This window comes from Salmo salar, chromosome ssa16, assembly GCF_905237065.1.
Source record: "Salmo salar chromosome ssa16, Ssal_v3.1, whole genome shotgun sequence".
Lineage (NCBI taxonomy): Eukaryota > Metazoa > Chordata > Actinopteri > Salmoniformes > Salmonidae > Salmo > Salmo salar.
The window spans coordinates 73,189,194-73,201,885 of NC_059457.1; the positions used below are offsets into that span (position 1 = coordinate 73,189,194).

A 12,692-nucleotide genomic window follows, 5' to 3' on the forward strand; every position below is an offset into this window, starting at 1 on the left:
AGAGAGAAAAGAGGAGTAAAGAGAGCGCTGAAATAGCAGTGGTATTTATGCACCAGAGGGAGCGGCTTAAACCGGTTCGCTAGAACGACCCTAGGCCTCGTCCTCCTCTCTCCTCCCCTCTCCTCCTCTCTTCTCCCCTCCCCTCCCCTCTCCTGCCCTCCCTTTTCCTCTACCCTCCTCTTATCGCTTTCCGCCCCCCTCTCCTCTCCCCTCTCCTCCCCTTCCCTCTCCTCCCCTCCCCTCCCCTCTCCTCCCCTTCCCTCTCCTCCTCTCTTCTCCCCTCCCCTAATCTGTTCACTTTTAAGTAAACAATTACTAAAGCCTATAAGATGCTATTCTTTTAAAGTGGAACCATCATCTGAAATTACAACAATATTTCAGAGAAAGGTCAGTAAACCTTCAACACATGCTACCTTCCCTTATAAGCTGGAAGTATTTTGTCATTGACGTGTGACCTAAGAAGAGTGTTATAACTAAGTTTGACTGGCTTGTGCACTCAAATCAAGAACTGTTGAATACTTGTTTTCACAACAACATTTATGAAAGTGCCATAGAAAGAACTGTCAGTGTCACTGTGACGTCCTTTATTGTTGTCAAATGGTAGAAGAGGTTGGCTTAACTCTATAGGCTTATTTCTGCTGCAGCAACTAGGCAGACTTCACACACACACACTTGAAAATAGGCATGCATAAATGCCATCTCTGTGGTAACGACCCTTGGCTTGGATTGGCTGCATCGGTCGGAATGTTCGCAGGGTAACCGTGCCAACAACGAGGAAACCCAGTTCACATCTCTGCTCTATTCCCAGACTCACTTCCTCTCCCAACACACACACACACACACACACACACACACACACACACACACACACACACATGCACGCGTACATCCACAGACAAGCAGACAAGAGGGCACTATGTGTCTGAGTTAGAAGCTGACCAGACCCACTAGTTAACACATAGCACTGACTATTTCAGAAACCTGTCAGATTGCACTGTAACATCTATGCTCTCTCTCTCTCTCTCTCTCTCTCTCTCTCTCTCTCTCTCTCTCTCTCTCTCTCTCTCTCTCTCTCTCTCTCAGACCCACTCAGATCCAGATAAACACCTGCTCCTCCACCTCTTCTCTCCTCCTTTACCCTCCCCTGTTCACCTGTAGAGCTGTAGCTGTACCCCTCTCCTCCAACAGACCTCTTATACTGCAGTACCCCTCTCCTCCAACAGACCTCTTGTACTGCAGTACCCCTCTCCTCCAACAGACCTCTTGTACTGCAGTACCCCTCTCCTCCAACAGACCTCTTGTACTGCAGTACCCCTCTCCTCCAACAGACCTCTTGTACTGCAGTACCCCTCTCCTCCAACAGGCCTCTTATACTACAGTACCCCTCTCCTCCAACAGACCTCTTATACTGCAGTACCCCTCTCCTCCAACAGACCTCTTATACTGCAGTACCCCTCTCCTCCAACAGACCTCTTATACTGCAATACCCCTCTCCTCCAACAGACCTCTTATACTGCAGTACCCCTCTCCTCCAACAGACCTCTTGTACTGCAGTACCCCTCTCCTCCAACAGACCTCTTGTACTGCAGTACCCCTCTCCTCCAACAGACCTCTTGTACTGCAGTACCCCTCTCCTCCAACAGACCTCTTATACTGCAGTACCCCTCTCCTCCAACAGACCTCTTATACTGCAGTACCCCTCTCCTCCAACAGACCTCTTGTACTGCAGTACCCCTCTCCTCCAACAGACCTCTTGTACTGCAGTACCCCCTCCTCCAATAGACCTCTTATACTGCAGTACCCCTCTCCTCCAACAGAGCTCTTGTACTGCAGTACCCCTCTCCTCCAACATACCTCTTGTACTGCAGTACCCCTCTCCTCCAACAGACCTCTCCTCCAACAGACCTCTAGTACTGCAGTACCCCTCTCCTCCAACAGACCTCTTGTACTGCAGTACCCCTCTCCTCCAACAGACCTCTTGTACTGCAGTACCCCTCTCCTCCAACAGACCTCTTGTACTGCAGTACCCCTCTCCTCCAACAGACCTCTTATACTGCAGTACCCCTCTCCTCCAACAGACCTCTTGTACTGCAGTACCCCTCTCCTCCAACAGACCTCTTGTACTGCAGTACCCCTCTCCTCCAACAGACCTCTTGTACTGCAGTACCCCTCTCCTCCAACAGACCTCTTGTACTGCAGTACCTCTCTCCTCCAACAGCCCTCTTGTACTGCAGTACCCCTCTCCTCCAACAGACCTCTTGTACTGCAGTACCCCTCTCCTCCAACAGACCTCTTGTACTGCAGTACCCCTCTCCTCCAACAGACCTCTTATACTGCAGTAACCCTCTCCTCCAACAGACCTCTTGTACTGCAGTACCCCTCTCCTCCAACAGACCTCTTGTACTGCAGTACCCCTCTCCTCCAACAGACCTCTTATACTGCAATACCCCTCTCCTCCAACAGACCTCTTATACTGCAGTACCCCTCTTCTCCAACAGACCTCTTGTACTGCAGTACCCCTCTCCTCCAACAGTACCCCTCTCCTCCAACAGACCTCTTGTACTGCAGTACCCCTCTCCTCCAACAGGCCTCTTATACTACAGTACCCCTCTCCTCCAACAGATGGAGGCAGAGCTCCTAGATGAAGCAGGAGGAGGATGAAGTCGCCCCTGGTGAATGTCCCCTGTTTAACTCTGTGTGTTAACAGCAGACTAAAACTAGATGGCAGCAGAGAGTTTCAGGACACACACGCACACACACACACACACACACACACACACACACAGACGTATTACAAATGTAGGAAGTTGTGTAAACAGACAATGGTTACTAAAGTGACTGGAGAGACTGTTACATGTTAATCCTTACCTCTGAGCCAAACAGCAAAAAGGTGACGTCAGGTATAAGAGAGTGTGCAGAGTGTGTCTGAGTGTGTCTGAGTGTGTGTGTGTGTGTGTGTGTGTGTGTGTGTGTGTGTGTGTGTGTGTGTGTGTGTGTGTGTGTGTGTGTGTGTGTGTGTGTGTAGAGGAATGTGATGGCATCAAGTGTAGTTCTTCGGATCTCTCGTATGTATATTCTCTATTCTCTCTCTTTCTATGTGTGTGTCTGGGAAATATTGTTTGGACAATATCCCAGCCTGCACTGGGAGTGGTGTATGATGTCACCATGGGACTGGAGGCTACGTGTGTGTGTGTGTGTGTGTGTGTGTGTGTGTGTGTGTGTGTGTGTGTGTGTGTGTGTGTGTGTGTGTGTGTGGCTAACCTTGGAGGCTATTGTCAGTGTTGGAAACTCCTTACACACAGCAACACTGACTCCATGACTCCAAGGTGTGTCTGTGTGTGTATTTGTGTGTTAGAGAGGGAAGTAGTGGGGGAGGGGGCTTCTCTCACCGCTTGGCTGAGCTTCCTGCTGTGACCTCATTTCCTGTGGAAGCATTCGGAAGCTGATGTCATTAAGTACTGACCCCAAGACAACAACCCCTGCTGTTTACCCCTCCATTCATCTTGTCAACCTCTTCTCTTTCTCACACGTTTTCCTTCAGCTCTATTATCTTGTGCGCTGGGTAATTCCCGTAGAGCAGTAACTTCAGCTCTATTATCTTGTGCGCTGGGTAATTCCCATAGAGCAGTAACTTCAGCTCTATTATCTTGTGCGCTGGGTAATTCCCGTAGAGCAGTAACTTCAGCTCTATTATCTTGTGCGCTGGGTAATTCCCGTAGAGCATTAACTTCAGCTCTATTATCTTGTGCGCTGGGTAATTCCCGTAGAGCAGTAACTTCAGCTCTATTATCTTGTGCGTTGGGTAATTCCCGTAGAGCTGTAACTTCAGCTCTATTATCTTGTGCGCTGGGTAATTCCCGTAGAGCAGTAACTTCAGCTCTATTATCTTGTGCGCTGGGTAATTCCCGTAGAGCAGTAACTTCAGCTCTATTATCTTGTGCGCTGGGTAATTCCCGTAGAGCAGTAACTTCAGCTCTATTATCTTGTGCGCTGGGTAATTCCCATAGAGCAGTAACTTCAGCTCTATTATCTTGTGCGCTGGGTAATTCCCGTAGAGCAGTAACTTCAGCTCTATTATCTTGTGCGCTGGGTAATTCCCGTAGAGCAGTAACTTCAGCTCTATTATCTTGTGCGCTGGGTAATTCCCATAGAGCAGTAACTTCAGCTCTATTATCTTGTGCACTGGGTAATTCCCGTAGAGCAGTAACTTCAGCTCTATTATCTTGTGCGCTGGGTAATTCCCGTAGAGCAGTAACTTCAGCTCTATTATCTTGTGCGCTGGGTAATTCCCGTAGAGCAGTAACTTCAGCTCTATTATCTTGTGCGCTGGGTAATTCCCGTAGAGCATTAACTTCAGCTCTATTATCTTGTGCGCTGGGTAATTCCCGTAGAGCATTAACTTCAGCTCTATTATCTTGTGCGCTTGTGCCTGGCTTCGTCTCGAATGGCACCCTATTGCCTAGGGCTCTGGTCAAGGGAATAGGGTGCCATTTGAAACGCAGTCACTGTAGAAGGGTAGGAGGAGGGTTGGCTCTCCCTCATTTCTGTTCTGGGCTCCAAATGGCTAGTCTGCTCTCTGCAGTCTGTTCTGCTAGTCTTGTCTTGCTCTCTGCTCTGCGTTCGACTGGCTTGTCTGGCCTTGGATTTATCTGGCCTTGGATTTATCTGGCCTTGCCTCCTGGTCTCCATGGTGATTAATGGGAACACTCTGACAGGTGCAGAAAGGCCTATATTACTCTGTCAGCAGACACACACACACACACACACACACACACACACACACACACACACACACACACACACACACACACACACACACACACACACACACACAAACACAAACACACTGCCTTTGGACCCCTGTGTCGCAATTCAGTGTGACTGACAGGGTAATGTTTAATTAGGACATGGGGAGGGGTTGGCGCTGGGGTGGATTTGCATAATTCTCAGAGTGGCAAAGACGCATCGGGTGTCAGAAAGCACCCCACACACACACACACACACACACACACACACACACACACACACACACACACACACACACACACACACACACACACACACACACACACACACACACACACACACACAGCTATTCCTAAACTCAGCTGTGACCTAACAGTAGCAATGGGTCAGCCTACCCTTTGGCGACAGACACACACAGAAACACACGCACACACACACACACAGGGTCCGTTTACACTGTGGCGACAGTGAGTCTGTTAGCAAGATGCCGTAGTAGACAGATTTAGGTCCCCATCACACCTCTATCTGTCAGCCTGGTGTGTGTGTGTGTGTGTGTGTGTGTGTGTGTGTGTGTGTGTGTGTGTGTGTGTGTGTGTGTGTGTGTGTGTGTGTGTGTGTGTGTGTGTGTGAGTGTGAGTGTGTGTGTGTATGGTAACAACACCATTAACATTCCCAATGCCAACAGCCCCCACCCTCTCCCGCTGTGCTCCAATCAGCACCTCACACACACACACACACACACACACACACACACACACACACACACACACACACACACACACACACACACACACACACACACACACACACACACACACACACACATGTTCTGCCTGTGACACTGCAACAACAGAGACTGGTCCCAAAATAACACTTCAACCAATCAGTGAGGAGAACCTGTGAGTGGACCACTTCATCTACATTCCTCTCTCTCTCTCTCCTTGTCATCCCTCCTTCTCTCGTTCCTTCTACCTCTGCTGTCTGTTGATCGACCATGCTGTGTAACCTTACTCCATGTTGATATGTATGCCACCTACAGTGCATTCAGAAACTATTCATACCCCTGGACTTTTTCCACATTTTGTTGTGTTACAGCCTGAATTTAAAATTGATTAAATGTAGATTTTGTGTCACTGGTCTACATACAATGCCCCATAATGTCAAAATGGAATTATGTTTTCAGACATTTTTACAAATGAATTAAACATGAAAGTCACTCTGATGCTGTAGGGGAAGGAAACCGCTCAGGGATTTCACAATGAGGCCAATGGTGACTTTAAAACAGTTACAGAGTTTAATGGCTGTGATAGGAGAACACTGAGGATGGATCAACAACATTGTAGTTATTCCACAATATTAACCTAATTTACAATGTGAAAAGAAGGAAGCCTGTACAGAATAAAAATATTCCAAAACATGCATCCTGTTTGCAACACGGCAGTAAAGTAAAACTGTACAAAATGTGGCAAAGAAATGAATGATTTGTATTCCGGACATAAAGTTATGTTTGGGGCAAATCCAACACAACACATCACTGAGTATCACTCTTAATATTTTCAAGAATGGTGGTGAGTGCATCCTATTATGGGTTTGCTTGTTATTATTAGGATAAATACAATTAAAACGAAAGGGAATGGAGCTAAGCACAGGCAATATCCTAGAGGAAAACCTGGTTCAGTCTGCTTTCCACCAGACACTGGGAGAGGAATTCACCTTTCAACAGGACAATAACCTAAAACACAAATCTACGCTAGAGTTGTTTACCAAGACGATATTGAATATTCCTGAATGGCCTAGTTACAGTTTTGACTTAAAATCGTCTTGAAAATCTATGGCAAGACTTGAAAATGGCTGTCTAGCAATGATCAACAACCAACTTGACAGAGCTTGAAGAATTTTAATAGGAATAATGTGCAAATATTGTACAATCCAGGTGTACAAAGCTCTTAGAGACTTACCCAGAAAGACTCACAGCTGTAATCACTGCCAAAGGTGATTCTAACATGTATTGGTGTGAATACTTATGTAAATTAGATATTTCTGTATTTCATTTACAATAAATATGCAAAAATGTCTAAAAAGATGTTTTCACTTTGTCATTATGTGGTATTGTGTGTAGATGGGTGAGCAAAAAATCAATTTGATGCATTTCAAATTCAGGCTGTAACACAACAACATGAGGAATAAGTCAAGGAGTATGAATACTTTCTGAAGGGACTGGATTTATGACGTTACCATGGCACCCAGCACTGACGGAACACCCAGGAACCTAAAGTACCTCCCGCTTTAACATACTGACACACACACGCACACACACAAACACACAAACACAGAGCAATAATGCTCTGTCTCCTGTGACAGCACAAAGCCCTAAATTACCCCAAACATTCCAGAGGAGAGGAAAGAGCTGGCCACCACTTTGTCTCCACCTCTTCCTTTTCCTCCTCTCGCTCTCTCTCTCTCTCTCTCTGCCTCCCTCTCTCTCTCTCTCTCTCTCTCTCTCCCTCTCTGCCTCCCTCACTGACTCTGCCTCCCTCTCTCTCTGCCTCTCTAACTCTTTGCCTGCCTCCCTCGCTCTGTCTCTCTCTCTCTAACTCTCTGCCTCCCTCTCTCTCTGCGTCCCTCTCCCTTAATCTATTTCTCTCTCTCTCAGCTAGAACATCTACACATATCCAACCAGCAATACATCTCTCAACTAGAACAGAGAAAGTATCCTTCAGCAGCAACAGTGTCAGAGGAAGGTAGACCTGACTAATAGACGTCTGAGAGCCTGACACACACACACACACACACACACACACACATACACACACACACACACACACACACACACACACACACACACACACACACACACACACACACACACACACACACACACACACACACACACACACGTCGGTCAGGGGTACTCACTCTGATCACCTCGGGCGTCTGCTGGATGAGCAGCGTCGAGCCGATGTCTCTCAGGGCAACCACATCGCTAGGGGCAACCGGGTGTCTCACAGCAACAGGAGGAGCAGCGATGGTTGCAACAGGTGCCTCTCCAGGTGTGGGTGTAGGGGGCGAGACAGGGGAGGGGACAGGTGTTACAGCCGGTGGAAGGGTGGCCTTGGTGGTAAGTACGGCTGTCAGGTCAGCTACAGGTGGATGTTCACATGTAGAGGCCTCTAACAGTCCAACTGTAGACGCTTCTGAAGGTGTAGGTACGACTGTAGGTGGTGGAACAGGTGTAGGTACGACTGTAGGTGCTGGAACAGGTGTGGGTAGGGCAGAAGGTGTAGCTTGGTCTGTAGCGACAGACTCTGCTAGGGTTGTGGGGATATGGACAGGGACAGGGACAGGGACAGGGACAGGTGTGGATACAGCACCAGATGTTGGTCTGGGTGCAGGTGTGGATACAGCACCAGATGTTGGTCTGGGTGCAGGTGTGGATACAGCACCAGATGTTGGTCTGGGTGCAGGTGTGGATACAGCACCAGATGTAGGTCTAGGTGCAGGTGTGGATACAGCACCAGATGTTGGTCTGGGTGCAGGTGTGGATACAGCACCAGATGTAGGTCTGGGTGCAGGTGTTGGTGTGGAGGCAGACACATGTACAGGCATGGATACAGGTCCATCTGTAGGTAAAGGTACAGTTCAGTTCACATACATACATAGAACAAAGAACCGTGCAACATATACACAATACCGTAAATAGGAATAGATAGACACGGACAGTCACCTTGACCAGCTGGTGGAGATCCAGGTAGTTTGGCCTGCGTCAGAGTGTCCTGTAGGAGTCTCATCACCTCCTTCTCTTTGCTCTGAGCCCCAGTCTTCCCAGTGTTCCCAGGACTACCCCCAGAGTCCACCAGCTCCTGGGCAAAGCTCTCAATGCTCTCCAGGATCCTCAGCAGCAGGGCCCTGTCCTCCTCATCTCCCAGCCCCACCACGCTGCCCTCTGCCTGGGGGAGAGGAGCAGGCGAGCTGGGGGTCGACCTAGTGGCCTGGGCGTTAGCGGTTAGGTGGCTAACAGGAACAGGCCTTTGAGCCTGGGGGTTGATTTGGGTTTGTGGGGAGGGGTTCCCCTGTCCTGTCCCCCTCTGTCTGGTCTTAGCGGGGAGAGGGGGCTCCGTCCCTCGTTCTCTCTCTCCCTCTCTGATTCTGTCTCTCTCCCGACCCATGCTCTGCGACAGACACTCCAAGTCCATCAGAAGTCTGTCGATATCGTCGTCTCTATGAGTAATAGGAGGGGTGTGTTTGGAGGTTGGGGTGCAGGTGAGGTCTTCACCGGCAGACTGGAGTGAGTGTGTAACGTGTACGTGTGACAGATTGGGGCTGAGGTGTGTGTGCGCGGAGCTGGGGGGTGTGTGTGGACTAAAAGCGGTCCCGTTCCGACTGTGAGTGTGTGTGAGGCCTCTGGTCGGTGTGTGTGAGTGTGTGTGTCTGGAAGCCCTGTTCAGCCCCCTTCCCAGGTCTGCATCCTCCTCAATAAAGAGAGCCTCCATGGGGGAGATGGACGGAGTGTGTGTGCGCGCTGACGGAGTGTGCGTTTGCGATGAAGGTGTGTGTGCCTGGGATGGAGGGGTAGAAACGGACAACGTGTGTGTATGCGGTGAGGGAGAGTGTGTGTGTGACGGAGTGTGTGTGTGCTGCAGCCCGTTGGTCTGAACCTTATGTCTCCCTGCTGTCTCAGGCGTAGTGGACAAAGGGAGAGAAGAGTCTGGAGCGAGTGATGAGGGTGGCAGTACATCCCTGCTCCTGGGTAAGGGAGGGTTCTGAACAATGTCTTCATACCGTGGCGGTTGATCATTCCCAAATATGGGTGAGAAGGGGACAGCAGCTTGCTGCAGCATATGGAGACTACTAACCAGCTCGGCCAACTCGCTATGACCTCCAATCCCTGACCCTTGACCTCCAGCCCCTGACCCTAACCCTAACCCAGCCCCCTCCAGCTCTAGAGGCAGTTTCCTCAGATAGGAGCTCAGCCTGGTCATCACAGCTCTGTAGATGCTCTCAGGACTGGCTCCTCCATCTTCTCCTCCCCCGGGACTCTTCCGACTGATACACTGCTTGATGATGTCCGTACATTTCTTCAAGTCCTCAGAACACTTGACCAGAATGTCCAGACAGGCCCGTATGTCTTCCCCCCCTGCTCCTCCCACTCCTCCCTCCTCCCCCGCGCGGGTCTTCTCCAGTAACCGGGCAATGAGGGACTCGTCAGCTAATGAGCTGAGGTAGAGAGACGCCACTGTGTTTAGCCCCGCCTCCAAGGAACCAGAGCAGGCGCTGGATAGGCTACTGGTGGACCCACCCCCGGCCCTGGAGACACTGGATAGGCTGGTTGTGGATAGAGACCCACCCCCGGCGGTGATGCTAGCAGGCGATAGGCCTTTGAGCACCTTGATGGTGTCGCTGAAAGGCGGCAGGTTCTCATCATTGGCGTTTCCATTTCCGGTAATAGTCCCATTCCCCGTTCCTCCGACGTTCCCGGTGAAGTGTCCGTAGACGATGTCGAGGTCCGTGGACCGACGGCTGTAGGAGTCCGGCCTGACCTTGCGACCTTTCCTGAAGGTCACGTGACTGGTGGAGAGGCGGAGCTTCTCGAAGGAGAACTCTTTGAGTTTGCCACTGGCCAGGTTGATGGCTTCTCCTGTGATGTCCTTCAGACTGGCAGAGCTCTGGAGAGGCCGGTCAGGACCAGAGCTGGTAGTAGTGGTGGTGGTGTTGGCCTTCTTACCTCGCCATGGAGGACTGTCCTCACCCACCACACCATACACACCGTTAGGATCATTAGGAACACCACAACTCCCGTTACAGCTGGTGCTACTAACTTTACAGCTGTTGGGGGTTTGGTGAGGAGAGTTAGCGTTAGCGTTTCGGGTCAGGTTGTGTGTGAATGTGTGTGAGGGGTCAGGGTGTGTGTGAGCGTGTGTGTGTGAGGGGGCGGTCAGCAGCTCGGAGCAGGTGCTGCGATGGACCACAGTACAGTCCAGTCCCTGGGACAGCGCCCCACATGACCCGGAGCAGTAGTGCACCGCGTGATTCTGAGCCCGACGGTCCACCACCACGCTGCTGTAGCAACTAACACTGCTCACTACCACGCGATAGGCTGCTGCCATGGTTACCGCTCAGTTGACGCCTGGTTACCGCTTGGTTACCAAGGTTACAAAGCAGTCTCAATTACTGCATGAAAAAAACACAAAACTCCAGCAAAAAATGATATGTGAAAAAAATACAAGGCCAAAATAGTTATTGTTTAAATCCCTTCAGATGAGTGGGGAGAGATGAGTTTCAGATCCACAGAGTCAACCAAACAGCCTCCTTAAAATCCACACTAGAAAGATTTGAAACTCCAAATGAATTTAGAAAAAATAGACACATTTCCACACAGAAAAACTTCCACATAAAAAACGAAAATATCCCTTCAGATGAGAAGAAAAGGTCAATCCATGCTGTAATCACAGAATCCATTAGAGTCAATATTGATTTGATTTTCACCTGTGTCTAAACACTGTCTTCTCAGAGGTCCTCATCTCTCCAAAGGAACTCCAGGGGCCTGGTCTAACCCCATTGTTGCCTGAAAGACCCCCCCGATCAGGGTTCACCGTCCTGGGCTTGGAAACTCACCCAGGCCCCCTCTCCTTTTGTCCTTCTCTCTCCTCTTCTCCCTTCTATCCCCCTCTCCTTCTCTCCACTTCTGTCCCCCTCTCTGCCTCTCGTTCGTAAAATAACTGCAGTCCACTCTAACCACAGCTGCCTTGATGTGATTCACAGATGGTCGACTCTCTCGCTCGCTCTCTCTCTCTCTCTCTCTCCCTCCCTCCTTCCGTCCTGTGCTGTCAAGCTGGTCTCGGTGTGTTTCTGATGGGAGGACACCACCTGTGAGTTGACAGAAAAGGGGGAGTGAGGGGGAAGGAGGGAGAGAAAGAAGGAAGGAGAGAAAAATAGCGTTCAATCATTTAGACAGTCACCACGTAGCAAATTATTTTTCTGTGTGTGTGTGGGTGGGGGTGGGGCGCGTGTGTGTGTGTGTGTTGTCAGCCCTCCAGCTATCCTCCAGATGACAGTATATATGCGGGACCTTAGTCCTTTATCATCAAAGAGTACAAAACTGCATGTGTACTTCCTGACACACGCGCGCGCACACACACAAACACACGACACGCTGGTTCCCGATCAAAGAGAGCGCAGAGAAGCGCAGAGAAGAGAAGAAAATGACGGTGAAAGTATAATGTATAATGACGAGGCCAGACTGGCTTGTTGATTTAACATTTATCCGTGGTTTCTAGGGATGGGGGGGGAAAAATGATATTTACATATCGCATTATTATTTTGGACGATATTATAATGATACTTTGACTCAAAGTATCAATTAATATATATATATATATACTGTATATTATATATTAGTATTTTTTTGCTAGGCAGTGTTAGCTAGAGCTAGTCAGCTACGCCAAAACTCTGTACATTTCTCATCCTATAGCTTTGTTCTTAATCTTCTTTTTAAATAGTACTTTTATTCCCATGATGCATGTACATTTGTTTTCTCACGCTCTCTCGTCTCTCTGCAGCAGACATATGGTGAGCAAAAAGTTTAGAACATCAAATCGCAATAAAACCGCAGTATCGAATTGCAATAGATATCGTATCGGCACCTAAGTATCGTGACAGTATCGTGACAGTATCGTGATAGTATTGTATCGTGAGGTCCCTGACCGGTCCCAGCCCTAGTGAATTCCAATGCTTTCTCAATGGGAGTCGTACGTTGACGGTCAGCGACGGTGACGCGGTTAGAAACCGGTGGCGCGTCCATATCCATACAATTTGCATCCATTTTCACAGAGAAAAAGTTCTGAACTTTTGACGGGCCGACGGATACGTAACCATCCGTTTAGCCAATTACCCAAACCCGCGCATTTTGCGTCACACACTCCACACGCGCACGGACCAAGGACCAACAT

General features: G+C 49.3%; 1 protein-coding gene across 2 annotated transcripts in view; it reads right to left on the minus strand.

Annotated features, from left to right (window-relative positions):
• The window catches only part of ppp2r3a (protein phosphatase 2, regulatory subunit B'', alpha), a 55,201-nt gene that overhangs the window by 14,323 nt on the left and 28,186 nt on the right, over positions 1-12,692 (minus strand). The window contains exons 2-3 of one of the 2 annotated variants that reach the window (XM_045697727.1): positions 8,471-11,610; positions 7,663-8,366 (exon numbers count right to left, since the gene is read on the minus strand). In XM_045697727.1, the coding sequence (XP_045553683.1) occupies positions 7,663-8,366; positions 8,471-10,850 (3,084 nt within the window). In that variant the 5' untranslated portion in view covers positions 10,851-11,610. Of the gene's footprint in view, positions 1-7,662; positions 8,367-8,464; positions 11,611-12,692 lie in introns of both variants that reach the window. The other variant, XM_045697726.1, reaches the window with a different exon arrangement.